The sequence below is a fragment of the Lactuca serriola genome, chromosome 4 (assembly GCF_051521515.1).
Source record: "Lactuca serriola cultivar US96UC23 chromosome 4, Lser_US96UC23_V15, whole genome shotgun sequence".
Taxonomy (NCBI): domain Eukaryota; kingdom Viridiplantae; phylum Streptophyta; class Magnoliopsida; order Asterales; family Asteraceae; genus Lactuca; species Lactuca serriola.
Genome location: NC_136411.1, coordinates 127345125 through 127360253, shown reverse-complemented (window position 1 = coordinate 127360253; position 15129 = coordinate 127345125). Strand labels below are relative to the sequence as shown.

The 15129-nt window shown below is 35.4% G+C and overlaps 1 protein-coding gene across 6 annotated transcripts; it reads left to right on the top strand.

Moving 5' to 3' along the window:
• The first annotated feature begins 522 nt into the window (after positions 1 to 522).
• LOC145102525 (uncharacterized) lies at positions 523 to 14614 on the top strand. 6 transcript variants are annotated; one of them, XM_079039942.1, is made up of 3 exons: positions 523 to 796; positions 1177 to 1639; positions 14477 to 14614. In XM_079039942.1, the coding sequence occupies exons 1-2, from the start codon at positions 591 to 593 to the stop codon at positions 1607 to 1609; spliced, it is 639 nt and encodes a 212-aa protein (XP_078896068.1). In that variant the 5' UTR covers positions 523 to 590; the 3' UTR covers positions 1610 to 1639; positions 14477 to 14614. The 6 variants fall into 6 exon arrangements, with proteins under 6 accessions (XP_078896068.1, XP_078896067.1, XP_078896069.1 ...); XM_079039941.1 differs by lacking the exon at positions 14477 to 14614 and adding an exon at positions 8715 to 8872; XM_079039943.1 differs by lacking the exon at positions 14477 to 14614 and adding an exon at positions 4969 to 5243.
• The last annotated feature ends 515 nt before the right edge of the window (positions 14615 to 15129 follow it).

Sequence of the window (15129 nt, the reverse complement as noted above, 5' to 3'; positions counted from 1 at the left end):
TTTGTTACAGGTGTTCAGATGTAACGGTGGCACGATGGTCGTCGAAGAAACAGATGTGAAGGGTGGTTATTGGAGGTGCGAAGGAGAAGCATGGGACGATGAAGCCTGCAATATTGATCCGGTAAAGAACACCTTCAAGAACGAGTTGGGTTTCTTTTTGATCTGGAAGATCATATATATATATATATATATATATATATATATATATATATATATATATATATATAGAGAGAGAGAGAGAGAGAGAGAGAGTGGTGGGTTTATTTTATTTTTGTTTTTTATTTTATTATAAGAATAAGAAAATAAATAAAAGAAATTAAAATATAATTATTTAAGGGGCATATTAGTCATTTTAGGTGGGATGTGGACCAAAAACACAAGAAAATACAACCATAGGGACCAAAACAACACAATGTATCTAAAATTTGACCAATTCGTTTTGGACCAAAAATACATAAATTTGCCAACCACAGGGACCATTTTTGCAATTTTGTCCCATTTTTAACTACTTACGAAATCCTGGAAGTAGAAGTATTCTGAGAACTGCACCAAGCCGAGCAGGCGAGCAGCGGACCTTCTGAGTAACGACAATGGGGAAGAGGAGTTTGTCTTTCTTATTAGCGATCGTCAACCTCGTCTGCATATTAGGGCTTAGCAACGCGTATGAATCACCACAATACACAGTCGTTCACTCGGAATCAGAATTTGAGATCAGATTATATACGGATTCGGTTTGGATGAGTGCTCCCGTTAAAGAAATTTCCTTTCGAAAAGCAACCAGAGATGGCTTCCACAGGTTTCCTTTCGTTCCTCTCTATAGTTTTCCTATTTTATTATTACCGATTACCGGTTTGATTTTTTTTCTGTATTCTATGAGCTGTGGGATTCGATTCTTCGTCTTTTAAATGATTAAATTCACTTTTTCCATTTTTCATGTTTCAAATTTGATCCTAGGGCATCAAAATCGATACTCCTCCGATGCGTTCCAAACTAATAAACGTCTTTGATGTGATCATGTTCCATGTTATAATTACTTTTTACTTGTACATCTCCTAATGAATTTCTCTAACTAGTACATGAATCATGATTGCTCTCTATATGAATATGATTCAATTCATAAGAGACTTGAATTACTTGATGCTATTAGTAGCCTATTATGCATCTTGTCTCTTACAGGTTGTTCCAGTACATTGAAGGTGCAAATTTGAACAATTCTCGTGTACCAATGACAGTTCCTGTGTTAACAAGCCTTGTCCCTGGAGCAGGACCCCTTGATTCATCAGCATATGTCGTGTATTTCTACTTGCCAGAGAAGTTCCAATCCACACCCCCTCTTCCTCTCCCTGAACTCAACCTTGTCCCCGATTCATGGACTTCCAGTTGCAAAGCAGTTCGCCAATTTTCTGGTTTTGCAAGAGATAACAACATTGTGGAAGAAGCTGAGAAGTTAGCCACCAGTTTAAGCAAGTCTCCATACTCTACTTCTTCTTCTAGTAGCTTTGCATACTCAATTGCACAATATAACTCTCCACTTAAGTTCTTTGGGCGAGTAAATGAAGTCTGGGTGGATGTTGATGGCTGCAAATCTACTGAGGTGGCTGCATATTGAAGCTTTTGGGTTTGCCAAACATACATTTAGGTTAGTATTACTATACATGACTTCTAACTTTTGTCTGTTTCATTTGTGATTATGGTGGAATATTATCAACTATCAAGTCCTAGCTGTTGAACACATACTAATGCCTCATGATGCCAGTTACTTGCTATCTTATGTTCAATATGTTTTGGTCATTTAATATATTTATCTAATCTGTCTGTTGAACACATACTAATGCCTCGTGAGGTTTTTTTTCACAAGTTTTCTCAAATATACTCTTAAATTATAACAAAAAAAGAAGTTTATATCAGACCTCACAAATTTTCTTTAAGACTTGTGTTTAATAAAAAGTTGATAGATGTTATATCTTTGTTCTTCATTTAAGCAATATCAGGTTAACATTCTTAGTTATTTAATATATGGGTACATGTTACTCATCAAATCACAAAATATTTTTATGATACCATTACAAACATTTCATTTTTTATTTTTGGATAATCACTAAAATATTCAAGATAAGAGTTGTCATATCATGAAATAACCATATATTTTTAACACGTTTAACCAAATAATTACATATTTCATAAAATAAACTTTGGAGTAAATTAGACAAATCATCGTTGTGGTTTGAGTTAATTTACGTGTTTTGTCTGTATCTTTGGAACCTCCACGTGGTTTGGTTTTGTTATAGATGCCATCCCTTTAGACATGAAATGATTATATTACCTTTATGTATGTACTTTTATAGTAATTTATTTATTATATTACCCTCTGTTTTTGAGTTATTTGACACCATGTCTCGAGTTTTAAAATAAATTAAAGAAAGGGAAGGAAGGAAAAAACATTAATTAGTTGTGCTGTTGAGTTGGAAGGAAATGGAATGAAAGGTAGGAAAGTTATGTTCTCAAGTTGAAAGGAAATGAAAAGAAAATGATATTAGATGTATAAAAAATCAAGATTTGTGCTAAAAAACAAAAATCACCAAGATTTATAACTACAAAAAAACAAAAATCACCAACCGCAACAGATAGCAACATATGAAATTGATTTGTGCTAAAAAAATGATAATTGGCAAAACTGGGACAAAAGTCTAATAGAAATGGCAGAGTTGGAGTACATACATACATACATACATAAAGATGACATTGTGGTATAAAACTCATTCATTAGCTTATGGTCTGCATACATGAAACATAAAACTTGAGATGAATTTAGTTATGGTCTTATGGATTAACAAATCAAATGGCATACATGCATAAGTTCAGTACTCATTTTTTCACCCATTTTGGTATTCAGTATCGGCTCGTCTTATGATCATCCCTACAAAAACAATAGGACTACACATATACGTTGCAAACAACTCATTTAGGATTTTTTATTTCAAAAACCTGGTTACTTGGTTGATTGAATCATGATACTAAAATATTTAACATTGACAATTCGTTAATGTTAAATCTCAAAAAGAATCAAACCTTAAAAAAAATGAAATCGTAGCAACAATTTTGAAAAAAAAAATAGACCTTATGCCAAGAGAGAAATCAGATTGATCAAAAGTAAATGAAATCAAACTGACTGGCACATTTGACCAGGAATCAGGATTCCTGATCGCGCTAATTTAAAGAATCAGAGTAAAAGAAATCATGCAACCCATTTATTTCGGACCAAAAAATGAAACAATAAGAAAGAATGAGAAATGAAACCTAAAATCAAAGGCAAAAGATTGAATTCGCACTTGTTCTCGATGAAGGATGTGCACAGTTAAGAAGTAGATAAACGTATTTGTTGAAGATGAAAAAGCCAAGAGCAAAATTGTTTTTTCTTTCTTTCCCATCTAATTATCCCAATTTTTGGAGAATGGTTTGAGGACTCCAAAACCAACTTTTCCTTTCTCAATCCCTTCATTTCTTCCCCTTCCTCCCATAAAAACACTCAAGAACATGTTTTTTCTTTCCAATTCCTTTCTTTCCTCCCCTTTCCTTGTTTAAAGTAAATCGAGAACAAGGTGTTAAAGAAGGGAAGAAAGTGATTGTGAAGGAAAATCATGTTTTATTGAGTTTTTATTATGGGAGGGAAAGGAAGGAAATGAAAGAATTGCAAATGAAAAGGTTGCCTTATGGAGTCCTCAAAACCATCCGCCGGAAATTGGGATAATTAGTAGGAAAAGATAGAAAATACAATTTTGCTTCAACAAATACGTTCATCTATACCAACTCTGCACAACCTTCATCGACAATAGATGCTACTTCTCAACTTCTTTTGCCTCTAATTTCATGTTCGACAGCAGGTGCTACTTCTCAACTCTGGACAACCTTCATCGAGAACAAGTACAACTTCAATTTTCTTCTGCCTTTGATTTCTTATTCTTCTTTCTTATTGCTGTATTTTTTTCCAAAATAAAAAGGTCGTAATTATTTTTACTTTGAAATGTGTGTGCTCAATCGATATTTGGTCGACGTGACAAAAACATCACTCTGATTTTATTTACTCTAATTTCATTGTAATTAATGCAATTCCTCTGTCATCTTCTCAACAAATAAGCTTTTTTTAGATGTTGCGATTTCATTTTTTTTGGGATTGATTCTTTTTCTTATTTGAGATTTAGGGAAATGTCGATGTTTTTTCATCATAGACATTATTACGTTGCATACAAAAGGTATTTGAGAGCGTTCCTAATTGTAGTCCCCTTGCTTACACGAGTGTTTCATGGGCTTACTTACTGAAATTAGACTGAACAACACTATCAAAAGGAGTGCCATGAGTAAACCTGGAGAGAGTGTATGTGAGAGAGGTATCACGTCAAGGTAGGGCCTATTTTTCTCTTTTATATTATAATCAATAAATAAATAAATAATAAAGAAAGCAAAAATAATTAAATAAAGGCAATATAGTTCGTTTATGTATGTTAATGAAACATTTTTGTTTGGTGAATGATGCGATACAATTCACTTGATAAGTGATCGAATTTGGGTTTCGGTCAAAAATAAACCAACCAACCTAGATAGCTATGATAAGTCGGGTCGAATCACATGGACTTTATATTTAAATTATTTGTTTAAAATAATCAACTAAAGTTGCAGATAAAATTAATTGTTTAGGAAAAATCAGTTTAAAACAAAAAAGGAACGAAACATGACAATCATAAATTTAAAAGGAAAACAATCATAAATTTGAAATGAAGAAAACTAATAATTTTTAATTGAATTGTAAATTAAATGAAAAAGGAGAAAATAAAAAAATAATAGCAAAATTTTTTAGCCGACATAATTACCTAGGTGTGATTACAAAATGCGTAGCCACTCATGCTAATGTTGACTCCATGCTTGTTTAAGTATTGAAGGGCTGAAAATGGTGAATTGTTGATGTATTTATAGGTTACCTTGGAAGGGTGGCTTTTGATTACTAGCGATGTGGGATGCAATTAAGAAGGTTTTGTAATGGTATTATTATGAGAGTATAAGGGTGATAGAAAGGTTTTGGTTTCCTTGAGAATTGAGATGAAGGAAAATATGGCGGTGGATAGAATGTTTGATTTACGTGGGATGCAAGGAGTAGGATAAAGGATTAGTACGCATGGTTGGTTAATAGAATAAGCTAATGTGAAATAAAAAAAAAATAATAAAAAAAAAAAGTTTGGGGTTATGAGTAATGAGGCGGTGGAATGTTCACGTTTAAATGAGGTTCTCATTATGCATGTGTGTGCATGGGATTGTGCATGGGAGAATTAGGTGGTTTGTTTACGTCGGGTTCAAGAAATTAGGGAGGCTAGTTGCATGGGATTTTGGTTAGGATTGTAAGGGTTTAGATGTGGGATATCCACGGGTAGTGTAAGATTGTAAGATTGTAAGGTTTGAGTTAGTGACAATGTGGGAAGGTGGTGGTAAGGTTTTACAAGATTCAAACGGTTTCATTGCTCCAACTTTTGGTTTGATTTCGGCTTTGATAATGATAGAATTCGCAAAAACTCAAAACATGTAGGTTGTAGGGAATTTTGTCTTCTTTCCACGCCAACTTGAATCGTGTCAATTGGAGCACCGATGAGTCATATATGATCGAAAGACTAAGGCGTGATTAATTTGTCCAACAACATATCCTTATTGCCCAACACTTCGTCGTTGTGTCCAATGTTCACAACCATCCTTTGTTGTTCACCACTTCACTTCGGTCCTTAGCTTATCTTTCTTCTTCTTGATCCTTCATTTCTTCGATTCGTTTTAGCTTTCGATCTTGATTTCTTCGAGTCATCCTACGATCTTTCTTTGTGCATTATTTTGTAGTGTTTTCATCATATTTATCATTGCAATGCAAAAACCACCGATCAATACGTAATTAAATTGAAAATTAATCGATTGAAGAAGAGATAATGTTACTGAGGCCCTACAAACTTTTATGTTTTGGTTTAAAATGTCCCTTAATCTTTTATTTTTGGGTTTTTAGGGGCTTAATGACATGTTTTTCCATATGTAAATGTCCAAGCCTTTAATGACATGATAATTTAATGGCATGATAAGACATTTTTGTCACTGTAATCAACTTAAGGTTGTGTTTTGAAGCACTATAAGCTAACTTATTTTTTAATTTTATTGCAATGTAGTGTTTAGTAAGACCGCAAAATAGCTTATACGTCAGTTTAAAAAAAAAAAAAAAAAAAAAAAAAAAAAAAAAAAAAAAACTAATTGAGATAACTTAGTGACAAGCTCGTGAGGTTTTTTACACAAGTTTTCTCAAATATACCCTTAAATGATAACAAAAAAGAAGTTTCTGTCACACCTTAAAATTTTCTTTAAACCTTATGTTTAATAAAAACTGGATAGATGTTATATATTTGTTCTTCATTTTAAGCAATATCAGTAATTTAATATATGAATGCATATTATGTAATACCCATTTTGTAAACTTGAAATTAGATGCATGAGTATGGTTGTAATAAAAGTAATAGATAGTTTTCCTGGATAAAAACAAGTAATATAATGTAAATGTACAAATAGTTATAGCCTAATGATCAAAATATGAAGAATAGCACATTTGTGTTAGCCATGAGGTGACAATAATAGGTGATAGGTTTTAGGTAAAACAAATAACCTTAAAACCCTTAAGTTCACATGCAACCTAAGGATCTATGTTTGCACTATTGAACTTATAACTAAGAACATCAAATAAGAAACCCTAGGTATATTTCGAAAATCATAATAGGGTTTAGGTTGACATACCTTGTTGTTATTATAGTAAATAACAAGAATCCTTAACTTGTAGATCTCTTGGAAACAAGTACCACAATTGTCGTGCCTCTAATCGTTCACACCCAAGCTTTTTTCGCATGATGCAAGCAACTTTTTTCGCATCATTGTAGTGTTTCTTGTAGGAAGCTAATTCCCCAGGAGTGGCCTTCTCTGTAACGCCCCGATTCTCAAGTATTGATTTATGTATGAATCTTTTAGGGTTTTAGGTCTACTCGACGAGTTGTTCGCCCTACTCGTCGAGTAGTAGCGGGTTGGACCGCGTGTTTTAGTGATCTACTCGCCGAGTCCAAGAGCGGACTCGATGAGTAGGAGCTGGCAGATGAAACCCTAGATTTCGGGGCATTTCACCCTATTTAAAGGATCATTAGCCTCCCCTTTACTGCTTCTTGTCCCTCTCAAACCCTAAATCGATTGTGTGTGTTCTTTTGGTGTGTTCAAGCTTGGAGGAGGAATTTTGGAAGAGGAAACACTTGGGGAAGCAAGGAAATCAAGGCTAGGAACTCGTAGGGAGCTTAGAGATTCATCAGTTGTCACTCTCTGGAAGGTATTAAGTTGCTTCCTTGGCTCATGTCTCTTTTAACCTCTTTTGGATGGGTTTTATGAAAGGCTTCTTATGTTTGAGCTAAGATCTGAAGTTGTAAATTCAGATCTGGACTCCCTTTGGCCTCTAAATCCATAAAGTTATCAGCCTTGCCTAGTATGAGCCTTCCCCCAAGTGTGAGACTTCATTGCAAGTTTAGTTTTGTCATTTAGGGGCCTTAAAGCTTTGCATGCACGTAAAGTTTGCAAGTTTACGTGATAATCAGGCCTTGGAAGGTTGAATCTGTAATCTGGAGCCTTTGCATGGCTTAAAAAACATATGTATGGATGAAGGATTGAAGGGACTTGGTGAGTCGCATAGTCGACTCGACGAGTCGTATAAAGATGGTCATGAACTCAACGAGTGGGATGAACAACCCGGCGAGTCCGATGAAGATTTTCTTGGGCTCGGCGAGTCGGCTAGGGTTTTCCCAACCTTTGGACACGTATGAACGCGGCGAGTTGTAAGGGGAAAACTCGCCGAGTTGGCCAAGGGGTTACGACCACTAACACTAGGAACTCAACGAGTCACTCAAGTGACTCGGCGAGCGGACGAGTATTACAAGGAACTCGGCGAGTAGTTGAGGGTACTCGACGAGTTGAGGTCAACATGGACTGTTGACCTTGGCAGTTGACTTTGACTTTGACCATGAGTTAACCAGTTGACTTTTGGAGGACATTTTGGAAAGATTGAAAATTTACAAGTATGGTTTACAATGAATATAGGGGGTGGAGTTTGTGGCAGTAATCCAAGAGCTTGAGTTTATCTTCGAGTCGGCAGTGCGAGGTGAGTTATCCTCACTATACTAAGGGGTCTAAGGCACCAAGGTCGGCCCATTGGATATGTTATCCTAGCAGTGTTAGATGTTGAGTATGAGTTAGTGTTGCATGCTAGTGGTTATGCCAATTAAGTAGATCTGTAGGACTACCTGTGTTGCTATATGATTATCTGCATGCTCGGTAGTTATGTTATATGTTGATATGTTATGAGGGATGGGTTGAGTTGCAAGTGCTCCGTGCGGTAACCAACAAACCCAGGAGCATTCCAGTTACGGGCTAAGGGAGACTCGTAATGTGGGCTCAATGGCAAGCCAGATGTGAGCTGTGGGCCCGGGAGGCAATCCAGACTCACACTGTGGGCCTAGGGGTAATCCAATATGTAAAGTTGTGGACCCATTGCATGATGTTTAGTTTGTTATGATATGATATCGCTGACAGGGATATGTGGATTGTATGTGTATCGGTATTTTGGGGGAAACTCACTAAGCTTTCGGGCTTACAGTTTCAGTTTATTGTTTCAGGTACATCTGGGGATCGCGGCAAGGCGAAGACATGATCATATAGCTCCTCCTATTTTGTTTATGTTTCTAGGAAAACTCTGATATTAGATATTTTGAAAACAAACTTTGTAATGATGAATGGTTTTAAATATTTTTAAAAAAAATATTTTGTCATGAAATTTTGAGTGTTACATTCTCTTCGTCAAATTCATTTAGTTCCTTCTCAAGGACATACTCTTTGTTCTCGAACGAAGGGCCATCTTTATGTTGTGCATCCAGTTACTATAGTTGGTGCCATCCAATGTCACCTTTGAGCAGATCGACAACAACGAGAAGTTATGGTGGTTGGAGGAGGAGGAAGCAGAAGTATCAGCTGGAGTATACATCTATAAAAAGAAGTTAGTTTTAGTTAGACAAGAATAATACTTAATGTAGTAACCCAAAATAAAATACTAAGGCGATGACCCAACTACATAATTCACAACTTAGAAAAGGGATGTCGTAATCTACTTGTAAATTTTATAAAGGTGGGTAAATGAAGATTTACCAATTCCACCAGAAAATAAATGAAATTAAGTGAAATTCGTAGGTCTTTTGAGATTCATTGAAACTATTCAATGGCATGTTTAATTTTAGAGTATGTTCTTCTATTTGTGATTGGGATACCTAGGATCACAAACAATATATGAATAACCATGCAAATGTGCTTGGTAACCTCATTGTCATTTATCATCCCAATTGATGTGCTAGTAAACATCACACGCTCGATCAACAATGATAATTTATGAGATACCCATTACAACTCTTTATTAGTCCCTATTAGTGTGTTGGTTAACCACACACACTCCACTAACAACTTATAAAATGAAATGTGCAATTTCATGCGTTAGCATACTAATTCACATTTTTCCTAAAGTAACTAGATTGGGGATTTTAAAAAGAGTTCTAGTACTTTTAATAACATTATACTTTTAATGAGATTTAGTTGTCCTATCAAATCTGGTCTGCTAACGACCATTCACTAATCAAGGAAGCAGTGGATGAGAGTGGACACCATTCAGTTACCATTTTATAGGCAATTTCCTTATACATATAATATAAATTTAAAATACTAGCTATTTGACTGACTGGTTCTTATACATATAATATGTTAACAATTAATAATTAATAATAATATATAAGGTGTATTTTAAACTTTTCAAAATACTAGGTTTATTTAATTTTTTAAATTTCGAAAATTAATAATTAATTAATTTAAATTTAAAATAAACCATAAATTGATTTTATATTTATCTATTAATTAAAAACATTAAATCAAATAAGGATTAACTAATTAAATTAATCAAATAAATTAATCCTAATCCTAACCCTCTATTTTTTGAAAATTAGGGTGTAAGAGTTATCCAGTTTTATAATTATCTCTTTTAATCAAATTAAACTAACACTTATCTAAAATAGGAAACCCTAAAAAACTTGCAATTTTCGAAAAATGGGAAGGAAGACTAGGGTTTCAAAACCCTAACCCTAATTTCGAAATACAATGGTAGAGGCTAGGGTTTCGAAAAACTCAAACCTAGTCGAAATTCTTGGCCTTTTAGAGTTTAATTTCTATAAACCCTAATTGATCAAATTCAACAATTGTAGAAATTCAATTGAAACAAACCAAATGCTCTGATACCACTAATAGGTTTTAAGTAAAACAAATACACTTAAAACCTTTAAGTTCTCATGCAACCTAAGGATCTATGTAACTAAGAACTTCAAACAAGAAAGCCTAGAAACCCTATGTATATTTCAAAAATCATAATACGGTTTAGGTTTACATACCTTGTTGTTGTTATAGTAAATAACAAGAATCCTTGACTTGTAGATCTCTTGGAAGTAAGCACCATAATTGTCGTGCTATCTCTCTAGAGGTATGAGGGGTACAAGGAAACCCTAGATAACCCTGATTTGAATATTGAATTAAAATTCCAAATCTGGTATTTATCTCATTCCTTATTTATCAACATGGGATATTCTAGAAACCCTAGAATATTCCCTCAAAACCGTCCATCCCTAGGGTTGGAAGGTGTTGGAGCCTTTTGTTCAATTATTGAACAATTGCACTTTAGACCCTGCACTTTTAATTAATTCTATTAATCCTAAAATAATTTTCAGTTTTTTTTGACCAATTACAAATTAAATAATAGCTTTTCTAATTAATATATTATTTTCATAATACATTAATAAACTTTTTATATTAATTTATGAATCACAAAATAAATTAATCTCTCCCTCTCTCTAAAAGGCATTATGTCCAATTGTTAAGTTTGAGGCAACCCAAAAGGACTGTACTACTATCAAATCAATTATATACCAATTATAGTTATGAGCATAGACACTTAATCCAACAATAGGGCCACGAAGTCGGCTCACAACGGTAATCTATGTGACATAAAATAAATAGTGACAACATCGTACTTTGAAAATGCCACGACGTGGGGATGTCTAGCCACGACGTGGAGGAAAGTAGATTACCTATTATTATTAGTGACATATCGAGTATTGTCGCTAGAGGTGGCAAAAATTGACACGACACGAAACCCAACACGAAATAAACGGGTTTGGGTAAGATATTTCAACCCGTTTAAATAAACGGGTTGACACGACACGACACGAAAATTAAATGGGTAAGGTTAGGATTGAGAATTTCAACTCGAAAATGACCCGTTTATTTATATGCAAGTTTTTTGAATTATTTAAATAAACTAGAAAGATACAAAACCAAAACCATAAGTAAAAGAAAACCTTCGAATTGAATTGTTTTGTAATGTTGAAATGACTTAGCCGTCTAGATCAAGACTTCATTTCAGTTTTTCCATTCTCTCCCAAACTACCGAGTCTCTTTCACCACTCTCACATCCTCGTGACCTTGTCATCCGCCTCCCCAAATCCCACTCTTTTAATTTTTTCATCTGAACTTGCTATGACTTCATCTATTCTGCCTCCAAACTATTAGTTTTTCCTTTCCGCCTATCCAACTACTACTCTTTCAACATGCTCAATCTTTTAACCTCACATGACACAACATATTTCAAGGTATTTCAAGGTCCACTCCGCGCCTCGGCACGTCTGGTCCGCCCTCGTGGGGCCTACAACCTATCCGGACCGCTCGCTGGGCCTTAGGGATAATCGGTCCGCCCTGGGTATGTTGGCCTACAACACAAAGCAAGACCCGCCTCAACCCAGCCCCAGTCCGACAACCATGTGCACATAAACATACAATCATATAACAATACGCATCCAATCAAACCGATCTAGCAGATCACATAACATAACATCATCCTAACCAGGATACCGACCTAACCAGTCACTAGCATAGCATCACCCTATATACCAAGATACGGACCTTAACCAGGTCTCTAACATATACTATCCCAACTACCAGGATGCAAACATAGCAAAGCAATAACATAACAACGATACCTGAATTACAATCCGATAGAGGGACGGCCTTGGTGCCTTAGACCCTGTTGATATAGTGAGGATAACTCACCTCGCAACTACTGACTGAAAAGATAAGATCACGCTGCTCCAACCTCCGATACGAACTCCACCACTGATAATACCAAAAGACTGAACTCAATAAATACCCATAATTACCAAATCACCCCTGGAAGTCAACTGGTCAACTCTTGGTCAAAGTCAAAGTCCTGAGTCAAAGTTAACCCTCCTGACTGACTCTACTCGCCGAGTCAGCCCGCTAACTCGTCGAGTCCCCATGCTCTGAAATTTCCATAACACGACTCAACTCGCCGAGTCGCCCCAAGACTCGTTGAGTCCCACAACTCTGAGTCTAACCGTACTCAACTCACGGAGTCATCCCTTGACTCGCTGATTCACAGCATAAGCAGAAAAGGTTAGGACCTCACGACCAGACTCGCCGAGTCCAAGAATAGACTCGCCGAGTCCAAGGCTATCTTCAACCAACTTGCCGAGTTGTTCTTCCAACTCGTCGAGTTGTTGTCTATCTTCATGCAACTCGCCGAGTACACCCATATGACTCGCCGAGTACCTCTAGTTCTTAATCCATACAGAGGCTTTCCAAGCCATGCAGGGTCTCAAATCCATAGATCTACTCTTATACAAGTCATCCATCATGTAAAGTGGCAAACTTTACATGAATCCAAGGAGATCTAAGCATAATACACTCTTGGCTAAGTTTTCGGACTAAAATGCTTCATCAATAGCTCTTGAATAGGGATTTTATGCTCTTTTGGATCATCACTACTCTAGATCTGAGGTAGCAACCTCAGATCCACCCTCCAAACTCAAGATAGCACTAGATATTCCCAAAAATCCCACAAATGATAGATTTAGATGAATAACAGCTCAAGTAACGAATCATTACCTCCAAAGAAGACTCCAACAGAAGAATAAGCCAAAACCTTGCAAAGCCCCTTGCTCCAAGCCTCTTAATCTTCAAAGATCTCTTCAACAACACTCCTTCAAGATCCAGATGCTCTCTAATTCTCTCTCAAACGAATATTAGGGTTTCTGGACTTTAAGGGAGAGCAAAGAGGCTGGGGAGAGGGTATTATGTTCTTTATATAGGGCTCAATCCCTGGGATTAGGGTTTTCTCCACACAACACCAACTCGCCGAGTCCAGCCACCGACTTGCCGAGTTGGCCACTTAACACGCGAACAGAATCGCGACCCTACTCACCGAGTCCACCCATGGACTCACCGAGTTGACCATTCACATTTTCACTTTGAACCCTGAACTTGCACTCCTAAACTCAGGATGCTACACGTGTCGTGTTTCTCGTTTTTAATCGGTTCGTTTTCGTGTTAGTTAAAAAAAAAACACGAGATCGTGTCATGTCGTGTTTGTGTTACATAAAACTTTGTCATGTCGTGTCGTGTTAGACAAAAACACGACACGATGGCCCGATTTGCCACCCCTAGCTATGAAGTTGAATCATGAGATTGAGTTAGTAACTGATGCTATAATAGTGTAATTACAACTTATTCAACTGATTATGAAATTTGTGTGTAAAGAATAGCAATTTAATATCAAAACTTAATATATGGGGTCAAGAATACATAGAGATAAAATAACTTAATGAATTAAGTCATTTAATGCTAAAAGATGTTGATATGGATGTTATGAAAATAAACCTCTATTAGTGTTTGATAAAAGAATTACACGTGAGTTATATATACTTGAGATGATATAAGTATATATGAGCTAAGTCATTTAATTGATTTAAACATTAATGAGTATGAGTTGATTGTAAATTAGGAATCAAGGAAAAGTTATACATAAGGAGTTTAAAAGCTTGGAGTATCATCTACATAGACCGTAAACAAGGTGAGTGATTTTGATTACGTTATGAGTTTAATTATAACAGATAAAGTTAATTTCATTAATTATTGAAATGAGAATTTGGTTGAGTACATGAAGTATCTATGATAAATTCATGAGAGGAAATTGGATTACATTACACTTGAGATCACTAAAAGAGTTATTCTTATCGAGGTCACAAGGATGCCAATGATGGATTAATAAGGAGTAGATTGATCATATCATGAGATATAGTTACTAAATGAGATTGATGAGAAAGAGTATGAGATTTATATATTATACCCATGAAAGATAAATGGGTACAATTACGTGATGATTATTATTATGATAAAGATGACAAGATAATTGGGTTGAGTTATGCATTATGATTTATTGATTTCTACTCACTAAGCTTTCGAGCTTACTTTTGTTTGAATGTTTCTATGATTACAGGTACAAGTATACATGATAAAGGGAACGGTGTGATGAAGTAGCCATAATGTCTTTTGTTAAGCAAACTTTTTTTACAATGTATTTTTGTTAACTGTAAACCCAGCTCAATCTCGATCCTGTATACTTCCTTTTCATATGTAAGATAACGACTTGTTTGTTAGGTTAATGTAATGTACACTCTTTTTGAATAAAAAAAACCATATGTACTTCATTTTAGTTGGGTGTTACAAGTTGGTATCAGAGCTTGAGGTTTAAGTGAAATGGGTTTTAAATGAGTTTTTACCTAAAACTTAAACCAAAATGAGTAAGTTGAGATGGCTACTACACATTGTCTGTATACTTGTAAAGTTGTAATGAGCAATAATAAGATAATGATGTGTTATAAATGTTATGTTGATCATGATTCACACTGAGATATTGAACTAAATTGTTGAAGTCTTTGTTCAAGATGGTGGATACTCATAACATAGGTGGATCACATGGAAGGGGCGGTTGTCATGGTGGACAAGAAAGATCATAAGGCTCTATACGCGAAGGAGGACAAGAAAAGCCACCCGAACAACCCCTAAAACTTAGAGCAACAATTGCAGAAGTAGTCAAAGGCCTCAGAGATGTGTTGCCTAATCTCTTTGATTCTCGTGAAGAGTCAAATA

Bases quoted from the DNA above. Each gene is read 5' to 3' on its own strand.
- LOC145102525 (XM_079039942.1), top strand. From the start codon at position 591: ATGGGGAAGAGGAGTTTGTCTTTCTTATTAGCGATCGTCAACCTCGTC. The intron at 797-1,176 runs GTTTCCTTTCGT...TGTCTCTTACAG, and splicing joins ACCAGAGATGGCTTCCACAG to GTTGTTCCAGTACATTGAAG.